This window comes from Oncorhynchus masou, chromosome 33, assembly GCF_036934945.1.
Source record: "Oncorhynchus masou masou isolate Uvic2021 chromosome 33, UVic_Omas_1.1, whole genome shotgun sequence".
Lineage (NCBI taxonomy): Eukaryota > Metazoa > Chordata > Actinopteri > Salmoniformes > Salmonidae > Oncorhynchus > Oncorhynchus masou.
The window spans coordinates 4,211,209-4,223,708 of record NC_088244.1 but is presented as its reverse complement, the minus strand read 5'-3'; the positions used below and the strand labels follow the sequence as shown (position 1 = coordinate 4,223,708).

The window sequence follows — 12,500 nt, the reverse complement described above, 5'->3', positions numbered from 1 at the left end:
GAGGAAGAGGAGTATGGAGGAGGAGGAAGAGGAGGAGAAGGGGGAGGAGGGGAGAAGGAGGAGGAGGAAGAGGAGGAGGAAGAGGAGGAGGAGGAGGAGTGTCACCAAACACATACTTTCCAGATTCAGATTGATTCATCCACAACCATGTAGTATTTACAGCATAGTAAATCAAATCTGAGATCAGAGGCTAATAGATGCTGAATCCAGACATGGCTAATAGATGCTGAATCCAGACATGGTTAATATATGCTGAATCCAGACATGACTAATAGATGCTGAATCCAGACATGACTAATATATGCTGAATCCAGACATGACTAATAGATGCTGAATCCAGACATGACTAATAGATGCTGAATCCAGACATGACTAATAGATGCTGAATCCAGACATGGTTAATAGATGCTGAATCCAGACATGACTAATAGATGCTGAATCCAGACATGGCTAATAGATGCTGAATCCAGACATGACTAATAGATGCTGAATCCAGACATGACTAATAGATGCTGAATCCAGACATGACTAATAGATGCTGAATCCAGACATGACTAATATATGCTGAATCCAGACATGACTAATAGATGCTGAATCCAGACATGACTAATATATGCTGAATCCAGACATGACTAATAGATGCTGAATCCAGACATGACTAATAGATGCTGAATCCAGACATGACTAATAGATGCTGAATCCAGACATGACTAATAGATGCTGAATCCAGACATGACTAATAGATGCTGAATCCAGACATGACTAATAGATGCTGAATCCAGACATGACTAATATATGCTGAATCCAGACATGACTAATAGATGCTGAATCCAGACATGACTAATAGATGCTGAATCCAGACATGACTAATATATGCTGAATCCAGACATGACTAATAGATGCTGAATCCAGACATGACTAATAGATGCTGAATCCAGACATGACTAATAGATGCTGAATCCAGACATGACTAATATATGCTGAATCCAGACATGACTAATAGATGCTGAATCCAGACATGACTAATAGATGCTGAATCCAGACATGACTAATATATGCTGAATCCAGACATGACTAATATATGCTGAATCCAGACATGACTAATAGATGCTGAATCCAGACATGGTTAATAGATGCTGAATCCAGACATGACTAATAGATGCTGAATCCAGACATGGCTAATAGATGCTGAATCCAGACATGACTAATAGATGCTGAATCCAGACATGACTAATATATGCTGAATCCAGACATGACTAATATATGCTGAATCCAGACATGACTAATATATGCTGAATCCAGACATGACTAATATATGCTGAATCCAGACATGACTAATATATGCTGAATCCAGACATGACTAATATATGCTGAATCCAGACATGACTAATAGATGCTGAATCCAGACATGACTAATAGATGCTGAATCCAGACATGACTAATAGATGCTGAATCCAGACATGACTAATATATGCTGAATCCAGACATGACTAATATATGCTGAATCCAGACATGGCTAATAGATGCTGAATCCAGACATGACTAATAGATGCTGAATCCAGACATGACTAATAGATGCTGAATCCAGACATGACTAATAGATGCTGAATCCAGACATGACTAATAGATGCTGAATCCAGACATGACTAATAGATGCCGAATCCAGACATGGTTAAAACCTGTCTAGGAAAGACGTTCCGCTAGCGGAACCCCTCCACAACATTCCGCTGAAAAGGCAGCGCGTGAAATTCAAAGAATATTTTTTAGAAATATGTAACTTTCAGACATTAACAAGTCCAATACAGCAAATGAAAGATAAACATCTTGTTAATCTACCCATGGTGTCCAATTTCAAAAATGCTTTACAGCGAAATCACTTATGATTATGTTTGATCAGAGTCAAGTGACAAAAACACTAACAGACATTTTTCCAGCCAAAGAGAGGAGTCACAAAAAGCAGAAATATAGATAGAATGAATCACTAACCTCTGATGATCTTCATCAGATGACACTCACAGGACATCATGTAACACAATACATGTGTGTTTTGTTTGATAATGTGTATATTTATATCCAACAATCTCAGTTTACGTTGGCGCGTTACATGCAATAATGTTTTCTGTCAGGACCCGGTTACGAACCTGGGTCTCCGGAGTGAGAAACAGTCACTTAACCAACTGAGCCACGAATAGTCAGCAGAACCCAGAAGATGAGGCAGACACAGCAGTACTTAAGACGGTGTATTTAATAAAGTAAAAAGGAGAAGTCCTTCAATACAAAAAATGGCAAATCCAAAAGGTGGTAGGAATAGCACAAAAAAGCCTCAAGAGATACTCAAAAACAAAAACAGAATTCCACAAGAGCATCCACCGGAATCGACAAGAATACACAGAACACTAGGGCTGGGTGCTAACATACAAACACAGAGCACAGAACTGAGGGAAACTAAGGGTTTAAATACAATCAGGGGAAACGAGGCACAGGTGCAAATAATAATGGGGAACAAGGGAAAAAACATAAGGTCAAAAAGCACAATGGGGGCATCTAGTGACCAAAACCCGGAACAACCCTGGCCAAATCCTGACAGAATCCCCCCTAGGAACGGCTCCTGACGTTCCTACCAGCTCTCTCAGGGTGGAGGGCCCTGAACTGACGAATGAGGTCAGGGTCCAGGATGTCTTTGGCAGGAACCCAGGAGCGCTCCTCGGGACCGTAGCCTTCCCAGTCCACCAGATACTGCCAGGACCGCTGCACCCGGCGGGAATCCAGTATCCGATGGACGGTATAAGCCGGCTGGCCTCCAATGACACGAGGCGGAGGGGGAGGTCTGTCTGCCGGGACAATCGGAGAAAAAACAACAGGTTTTAACAATGAAATGTGAAATGTGGGATTAATCTTAAGGGATCTGGGTAAGTGTAGGCGATAAGAAACTGGGTTAACTCTCCTGGCAACCTTGAAGGGACCGATGTATTTTTGGGACAGCTTGCGAGACTCCACCCGTAGAGGTAAGTCTCTTGTGGAGAGCCAGACTCTCTGGCCGGGGCGCAGGGTAGGCCCGGGACGGCGACGTCTGTTGGCTTGTTGTTGGTACCTCTGTGAGGAACGCATAAGATTAAGACGGGTCTTCCTCCACATAAGCCGACAGCGTCTGACGAACTTCAAGGCTGAAGGCACTCTGACTTCTGCCTCCTGGTCCGGGAACAATGGAGGAGCATAGCCAAACTGACACTAGTGCGGGGACATACCAGTGGAGGAGGAGCGCAAGGTGTTGTGCGCGTATTCGGCCCAAACAATAAAGGATGACCATGTGGACGGGTTGTCACGAGTCATACATCGGAGGGTGGTTTCCAGCTCTTGATTCATCCTCTCTGTTTGGCCGTTGGACTCCGGATGGTACCCTGAAGATAGACTGGCAGAAGCCCCCATGAGTTGGCAGAAGGCCTTCCAAAACCTTGAGGCGAACTGGGGACCTCTGTCAGAAACCATATCTTGAGGAATGCCGAAGACTCGGAACACATGATTAATTACCAACTCAGCCGTTTCCTTGGCAGAAGGTAACTTAGTCAGAGGGACGAACCTGGCCGCCTTTGAAAACCTGTCGATTATGACTAGGATAGTAGTATTGCCATGGGATGGAGGAAGTCCAGTAATAAAGTCCAATGAGATATGGGACCAGGGTCTGTGGGGAACAGGTAAAGGGTGAAGGAGTCCTTGAGGGCAGAGGTGAGAAGATTTGCCCTGGCAGCACACGGGACAGGCATTGACGAAAGTGGCAACGTCTTCTCTTATGGTAGGCCACCAGAACTTACGCTGGATGAACTCCAAGGTGCGACCTACGCCCGGATGACAGGTGAGGCGAGAGGAGTGCCCCCACAGAAGGACCTGAGTCCTCACTGCCTTGGGGACAAACAACCGATTGGCAGGACCTCCTTTCGGGTCCGGTTCGCTAGCTTGAGCACGTCTCACGGTATCCTCAACTTGCCACGAGATCGGAGCCACAATCTTAGCAGCAGGAAGGACAGGCATGTCCGTGTCATCTCGAATGGCAGGAGCGTAGACTCGGGACAGGGCATCCGGTTTGAGATTCTTCGACCCGGGCCGATAGGTGAGGATAAACTGGAATCGATTGAAGAAAAGAGACCATCTAGCTTGTCTAGAGTTCAACCGCTTCGCCTGCTGGATATACTCCAGATTTTTGTGGTCCGTAAGCACTTGAAACGGGTGAGAAGCCCCTCGAGCCAGTGTCTCCATTCCTTCAATGCCATCTTAACCGCTAGGAGTTCACGATCCCCACATCGTAGTTCCTCTCAGTCGGGGTAAGCCGGTGTGAGAAGAAAGCGCACGGATGAAGCTTCTTGTCTTCACCCTCTGAGACAGGACAGCTCCAACACCAACCTCTGATGCGTCTACCTCCACCACAAATGGTTCATCCGTAGTCGTAGTATCAGGATGGGAGCAGAGAGAACGCGCTGCTTGAGTCCTTGGAAGGCCGTCTCAGCTTCTCTTCCCCACAAAAACCTTGCATTGCCACCCTTGGTTAAAGCTGAGAGAGGGCTGCCACCAAGCTGAAGTTCTTGATGAACTTGCGGTAAAAGTTTGTGAAGCCCAGGAAACGCTGAACTTCCTTAACGGATTTGGGGGTGGGCCAATCCGCTACCGCCCCTACCTTCCTGGGGTCCATTTGGACTCGACCGGGTTCCACTACAAATCCCAGGAATTATACTCGGGATGAATGGAATTCACATTTTTCCAGCTTAACGTACAGATGGCTGTCCAGGAGGCGTTTGAGTACTTGTCTGACATGCTTCGTGTGTTCTTGAAGGGAGCTCGAAAAGATGAGGATGTCATCCAAGTAAACGAACACAAATATGTTAAGCATATCCCTAAGCACATCGTTTATGAGCGCTTGGAACACCGCTGGGGCGTTGGTCAGGCCGAAGGGCATCACCAAGTATTCATAGTGACCAGTAGGCGTGTTGAAAGCGGTCTTCCACTCGTCACCAGGTCTGATCCGCACAAGATGGTATGCGTTCCGCAGGTCAAGCTTAGTGAAAACAACTGCTTCCTGGAGCAGCTCGAAGGCTGTGGCCATAAGGGGTAGCGGGTAACGGTTACGGACGGTTATGGCATTGAGTCCCCGGTAGTCGATGCAAGGACGTAATCCACCGTCTTTCTTGGCCACAAAGAAAAACCCTGCTCCCGCCGGGGAGGTGGATGGACGCATGAGGCCTGCTTCCAGAGCGTCCTTGATGTAGGTATCCATAGCAGCTCGTTCGGGTGGAGATAGGGAAAAGATCCGACCCCTGGGGGGGCAAGTGCCCGGAAACAGGTCGATGGGGCAATCGTAAGGTCTATGGGGTGGTAGCATGGTGGCCCTCTGATTGCTAAACACCAGTTTGAGGTCATGGTAACACTCGGGAACTCGGGTCAGGTCGATGGATTCTAAAGACTCGGGGGTAGAACTCGGGGAATTCTGGAAAATACAAGTAGCTTGGCACGTAGGACCCCACTGCTTGATAGTGCCCACAGACCAGTCGATGTGAGGGTTATGGCTGTGAAGCCAGGGGTATCCAAGGACGAGAGGGAACTCGGAACAGGAGATCAAATGAAAGTTCATCAATTCCTGGTGTTGTGAAACTGAAAGTCGCAAGGAGGTAGTGACATGAGTGACAAGTCCAGATCCCAAAGGGCTTCCATCCAATGTAGTGACCCTCATGGGTTCACTTAGAGGTTCAGAGGGAACGCCATTCTCCTTCGCCCAGACACCATCCATGAAGTTACCTGCGGCTCCAGAGTCTACCAAGGCTTGAAGGTGAAGCTTGTGGTTGTCCCAGGAGAGGGTGACTGGAATGAGCAGACGGGAGTTGGACGGATGGGAGGAGGTTATGTTTCCCGTTACAGTTCCCCCGGTCTGTACGGGACAGAGCGTTTCCCTGGAGCCCGGGACACGTGGAACGGAAATGGCCCGGTTTGCCGCAATATAGACAGCGTCGCTCCCTCATCCGGCGGTCTCTCTCAGCCTGGGAGATGCGTCCAATCTGCATGGGTTCCGATGGAGCCAGCGAGGATAAAGGTGGGGACTCGGAGCTGGGACTGATAGGGGCTAGAGGTCTACGGTTGAGTTCTCTCTCTCTCAGACGCTGGTCAATGCGTGAGGCCAACTTGATCAGGGACTCGAGATTGTCCGGTGGTTCCCGAGTGGCCAGTTCATCTTGGATAGTGTCGGAAAGGCCTTTCAGAAAGCACACCGTGAGCGCCTCGTTGTTCCAGCCACTTGCTGCTGCCACCGTGCGGAACTGGATGGCATAGTCCGTCACGCTGCGCCAACCTTGGTGGAGAGTCAGGAGCTGTTTGGCTGAGTCAGAACCACTGCTTGGGCCTTGAAACACTCGTTTGAATTCCTCAGCAAAGGCAGAGTAGCTGGCACAGCAGGAACTATGGGCATCCCACACAGCAGTAGCCCAGGCCAGGGCTTTTTCCGACAGCAGGGTGATGATATAAGCGATCTTAGACCGGTCGGTGGGAAACGACGAGGGTTGTAGCTCAAAGGAGAGAGAACATTGGGTGAGAAACCCTTTACAAGCACTTGGATCACCTGAGAACCGTTGGGGAGGTGGAAGACGAGGTTCAGCCAGGGGGTTAACTGCCATGGGTACGTGAATCTGAGGTACTGGGACGGGAACTGTTGCCGGGGTAAGATGATCAGATATTTGCTTAATGGAAGTCAGCATCTCCGACAGAAGATGAGAATGTCTAGCCATTAAGGCCTCTTGCTGAACCAGGGCGGCTTCGTGGCGTTGGACAGTCTCCTGGTGGTGGGACAGCATGGCAAAAGGTCCTGGGAACTGGCTGCCTCTGGGTTCATTTTTGGCTCTGTGTTTCTGTCAGGACCCGGTTACGAACCTGGGTCTCCGGAGTGAGAAACAGTCACTTAACCAACTGAGCCACGAATAGTCAGCAGAACCCAGAAGATGAGGCAGACACAGCAGTACTTAAGACGGTGTATTTAATAAAGTAAAAAGGAGAAGTCCTTCAATACAAAAAATGGCAAATCCAAAAGGTGGTAGGAATAGCACAAAAAAGCCTCAAGAGATACTCAAAAACAAAAACAGAATTCCACAAGAGCATCCACCGGAATCGACAAGAATACACAGAACTCTAGGGCTGGGTGCTAACATACAAACACAGAGCACAGAACTGAGGGAAACTAAGGGTTTAAATACAATCAGGGGAAACGAGGCACAGGTGCAAATAATAATGGGGAACAAGGGAAAAAACATAAGGTCAAAAAGCACAATGGGGGCATCTAGTGACCAAAACCCGGAACAACCCTGGCCAAATCCTGACAGTTTTCATTCCCAAACATCTGGTGATTTTGCAGAAATACATTGACAAAAGATGTGTTATTCACTCAATTAAAGATAGACTTATCCTCTATGCAACCGCATTGTCAGATTTCAAAAAAACTTTACGGAAAAAGAAAAAGCCAAAGAAAAAGCTGTCATTTTGGCGTCAACATTAGTTAGAAAAAACACTATAAATATACACTTACCTTTGATGATCTTCATCAGAAGGCACTTCCAGGAATCCCAGTTCAACAATAAATGACTGATTTGTCCCATAAAGCCCATCATTCAGCCACTTGTTGTTAGCGTGTTCAGCCCATGAGGAGGGAGCACTTCGTCCAGACAAAAACTCAAAAAGTTCCATTACAGGTCGTAGAAACAAGTCAAATGAGGTTTGCAATCAATCTTTAGGATGTTTAAAAAAAAATTAAATCATCAATAAGATTCCAACCGGAGAATTTCATTGTCTGAAAAAAAGCCTTGGAACGAGAGCAACCTCTGTCAGGAGCGTTTGTCGTAAGACCGAGGCTATCTGCCAGACCACTCACTCAAAGAGCTCCTTTACAGTAGAATCCTAAAACCAGGATCTAAAGATGGTGACATCTTGTGGAAGCCTTAGGAAGTGCAAGCACATCCATAACTATCAGGGATTTGAATTGGCACTGTTTTGAAAATCGATTTCTCACTTCCTGTTTGGATTTCCTCTCAGGTTTTTGTCTGGCATATGAGTTCTGTTATACTCACAGACATCATTCAAACAGTTTTAGAAACTTCAGAGTGTTTTCTATCTAATGCTAATAATAATATGCATATATTAGCAGTTCAGTTTGGGCACGCTATTCATCCAAAAGTGAAAATGCTGCCCCCTGTCCCAAAAAAGTTAATAGATGCTGAATCCAGACATGGATTGATCATTGAAATGTGCAGTAAGTGAGTTACTGAGCTGCCTCGCCTGTTTTGAGCACCAGAAGGTGCAGTGCATCATCTCTCAGGTAGGAGGCAGCAGCGATCTCGTGCGTAGGGATTCTCAGCAGCAGTTTCTCGTTGTCTCGCCAGGTCAGAAGAAGACATCGGGCTGACAGGCTCAGGATACAGTCCTGCTCAACGCTGGTCTTCAGGGGAAGCACCTTCAGCTGCTGCGCAACCAAAGAACAACAGAGACACATATTACACACCAGAGATACAGACACAGATATCATGCTATGTAAATACTATTTATACAACGGGTGGGTCTAATCCTGAATGCTAATTGTTTAAAAACACATTCCAGCAGGTGTCTATTCCACAAGTTACCACAGGCTAAATCTAGGACGTTGAAATGCCTATTTACTCTGCTCCATCTGACTGCGCCATCGACTGTCTCGTCAGCCCAGCCAGGCAATTTATAAACTTGATCTCCTCTATAAAAAGCATCTAGACATTCTCACATGTCTTTTAGACTAACAGTTAGTTTTCAACAGCGGAGATTTATATAAACCTGTTTGTTTGTCTATACGACATTTGCATCATTGTTTCAATATTAAAATTCAATCTCTAACTGTCCCATATTAATGAACGTGTCGGAAGTCGGGACAAGACAGACATGTTTCTCATCCGGGCGAAATCATAATTCAGCTGACATCATTTTAATGGAATTTAACAAAAAAAATATACATTGAAAAAAGTTACAAGGAAACACAGCTAGTTTTCAGTCTTTCCAGTTTCGGTTTAAAGTGATTGTGTTAGCTGTGTTGTTGGCTAGCTCCTCTGAACAACAGTGTCCTGACGAGAGATCACATTTTTCTATGCCAGGCGACATTGAGCCTCATTACCTTATTTTTATGGATGTATCCAAATAAATGTCACTAAACAAATGTAAATACAGTTACTTTGCTGTTATTTGACCATAAGTTAGCTGTAGTTAGCTAGCTAGCAAGGGAAAAGAACGTTGACAGCCAGTATGGCAACGGAACATTTAGAACGAACGACTGGGTCGCATCCATTGATACAGAACAAAAAAGACTGAACGATGTGTGAATAGATCGAGGCCAGAGTAATCAATAAAACAGCTCCAGTATTGTTATATTGGAGACTTAAATGTGTAGCAAACTCACCCTGGCTGTGTCCAGGAGCTGCAGCAGTTCATCTCTACTGGAAGGGTTTAGAGAGCACGACACCCAAGTCAGGTGACCCAGGAACTACGAGGACAACAAGGATCAGAGTTTAGCATCACTGTACTAGATAAAAGCAAAAAAGACTGTGATACCCACCCAGAGAGAGAGCAGGACACCCACATCAAATCACATTTTATTCATCACATGCTTCGTAACCACAGGTGTAGACTAACAGTGAAATGCTGACGGGCCCTTCCCAACAATGTAGAGAGAAACAACAGGTGTAGACTAACAGTGAAATGCTGACGGGCCCTTCCCAACAATGTAGAGAGAAACAACAGGTGTAGACAAACAGTGGAATGCTGACGGGCCCTTCCCAACAATGTAGAGAGAAACAACAGGTGTAGACTAACAGTGAAATGCTGACGGGCCCTTCCCAACAATGTAGAGAGAAACCACAGGTGTAGACTAACAGTGGAATGCTGACGGGCCCTTCCCAACAATGTAGAGAGCAACAACAGGTGTAGACTAACAGTGAAATGCTGACGGGCCCTTCCCAACAATGTAGAGAGAAACAACAGGTGTAGACCAACAGTGAAATGCTGACGGGCCCTTCCCAACAATGTAGAGAGAAACAACAGGTGTAGACGAACAGTGAAATGCTGATGGACCCTTCCCAACAATGTAGAGAGAAACAAAATAGAGAAATAATAGAAAAGTAAAACACAGTAATAAAATGAATAATACATACACAATAACATGGCTTTATACACAGTGTACTAGTACTGAGTCCATGTGTAGGGGTACGAGGTCAATAACATGGCTTTATACACAGGGTACCAGTACTGAGTCCATTTGTAGGGGTATGAGGTAATAACATGGCTTTATGCACAGGGTACCAGTACTGAGTCCATGTGTAGGGGTACGAGGTCAATAACATGGCTTTATACACAGGGTACCAGTACTGAGTCCATGTGTAGGGGTACGAGGTCAATAACATGGCTTTATACACAGGGTACCAGTACTGAGTCCATGTGTAGGGGTACGAGGTCAATAACATGGCTATATACACAGGGTACCAGTACTGAGTCCATGTGTAGGGGTACGAGGTCAATAACATGGCTTTATACACAGGGTACCAGTACTGAGTCCATGTGTAGGGGTACGAGGTCAATAACATGGCTTTATACACAGGGTACCAGTACGAGGTCATTGTCGTAGATATCTACATATAACTAGCAATAAAGTGACACACAGTGAACACTAGCAGCATCATATGTTGATGAGTTAGTGAAAGAAGGGTCAATGCAGGTCAATTTGTTTAACTATTTAACTAATTATTTATCAGTCTTATGGCTTGGGGGTAGAAGCTGTTCAGGGTCCTGTTGGTTCCAGACTTGGTGCATTGGTACCCCTTGTCGTGTGCAGAGAGAACAGTCTATGACTTAGGGGACTTCCATCTTTCAGACAGGATGTTGAACGGGTGTCTTGGCTCTCTGAAGTCATTAAAGATCCCATGGCACTTAGCGTAAGAGTAGAGGTGTTAACCCCGGTGTCCTGGCTCTCTGAAGTCATTAAAGATCCCATGGCACTTATCGTAAGAGTAGAGGTGTTAACCCTGGTGTCCTGACTCTCTGAAGTCATTAAAGATCCCATGGCACTTATCGTAAGAGTAGAGGTGTTAACCCCGGTGTCCTGGCTAAATTCCCAATCTGGCCCTCATACCATCATGGGCACCTAATAATCCCCAGTTTACAATTGGCTCATTCGTCCCCCTCCTCTCCCCTGTAACTATTCCCCAGGTCGTTGCTGCAAATGAGAACGTGTTCTCAGTCAACTTACCTGGTAAAATAACGGATAAATACTATACTATAAAATAGTATATAAAATAAGAATATAAAATATAAGTTTCAGGGAAGAATGGACAGAGAAACAGGCAATCTTACCATATTTCTTCACTGTCAAACCAGAGTGTCTTGTTTGTAACGAAACGGTTGCTTTGTGCAAATAATTAAACATTAGACATCCTTATGAATTTAAGCACTTTGAAAAGGGACCTTTCCCCCCAGACAGAGGTTCGACCGACACAGAACAACGTAAGCTTCAACAGCTACTCAACATCAGTTTCCCCTAACAGCAGCCTGGGTTGAAACGTCTTCTCTCTTTTTTTAAGAAAGTGAAACGCTCAAAGAATTCTATTTAGAACCTCTGTTAAATCAAGAAGCATCTCTGTCAATAAATATCTCTGTCCTTTTGACTTTGACACCGTGTGAACCTTTTATTGTGGAACACAACCATCTGATGAATAAACGGTGAATGAACACAACCATCTGATGAATAAACGGTGAATAAACACAACCATCTGATGAATAAACGGTGAATGAACACAACCATCTGATGAATAAACAGTGAATGAACACAACCACCTGATGAATAAACGGTGAATGAACACAACCATCTGATGAATAAACGGTGAATGAACACAACCATCTGATGAATAAACGGTGAATGAACACAACCATCTGATGAATAAACGGTGAATGAACACAACCATCTGATGAATAAACGGTGAATGAACACAACCATCTGATGAATAAACGGTGAATGAACACAACCATCTGATGAATAAACGGTGAATGAACACAACCACCTGATGAATAAACGGTGAATGAACACAACCATCTGATGAATAAACGGTGAATGAACACAACCACCTGATGAATAAACGGTGAATGAACACAACCATCTGATGAATAAACGGTGAATGAACACAACCATCTGATGAATAAACGGTGAATGAACACAACCATCTGATGAATAAACGGTGAATGAACACAACCATCTGATGAATAAACGGTGAATGAACACAACCATCTGATGAATAAACGGTGAATGAACACAACCATCTGATGAATAAACGGTGAATGAACACAACCATCTGATGAATAAACGGTGAATGAACACAACCATCTGATGAATAAACGGTGAATGAACACAACCATCTGATGAATAAACGGTGAATGAACACAACCATCTGATGAATAAACGGTGAATGAACACA

At 45.2% G+C, this 12,500-nt stretch overlaps 1 protein-coding gene across 2 annotated transcripts in view; it reads right to left on the bottom strand.

Annotated features, from left to right (window-relative positions):
* Positions 1 to 12,500, bottom strand: part of ccm2l (CCM2 like scaffold protein) — a 55,685-nt gene that overhangs the window by 38,049 nt on the left and 5,136 nt on the right. For both annotated transcript variants that reach the window (XM_064956200.1, XM_064956201.1), the window contains exons 3-4: positions 9,440 to 9,523; positions 8,299 to 8,482 (exon numbers count right to left, since the gene is read on the bottom strand). In XM_064956200.1, coding sequence (XP_064812272.1) covers positions 8,299 to 8,482; positions 9,440 to 9,523 — 268 coding nt within the window. The remainder of the gene's footprint in view (positions 1 to 8,298; positions 8,483 to 9,439; positions 9,524 to 12,500) is intronic.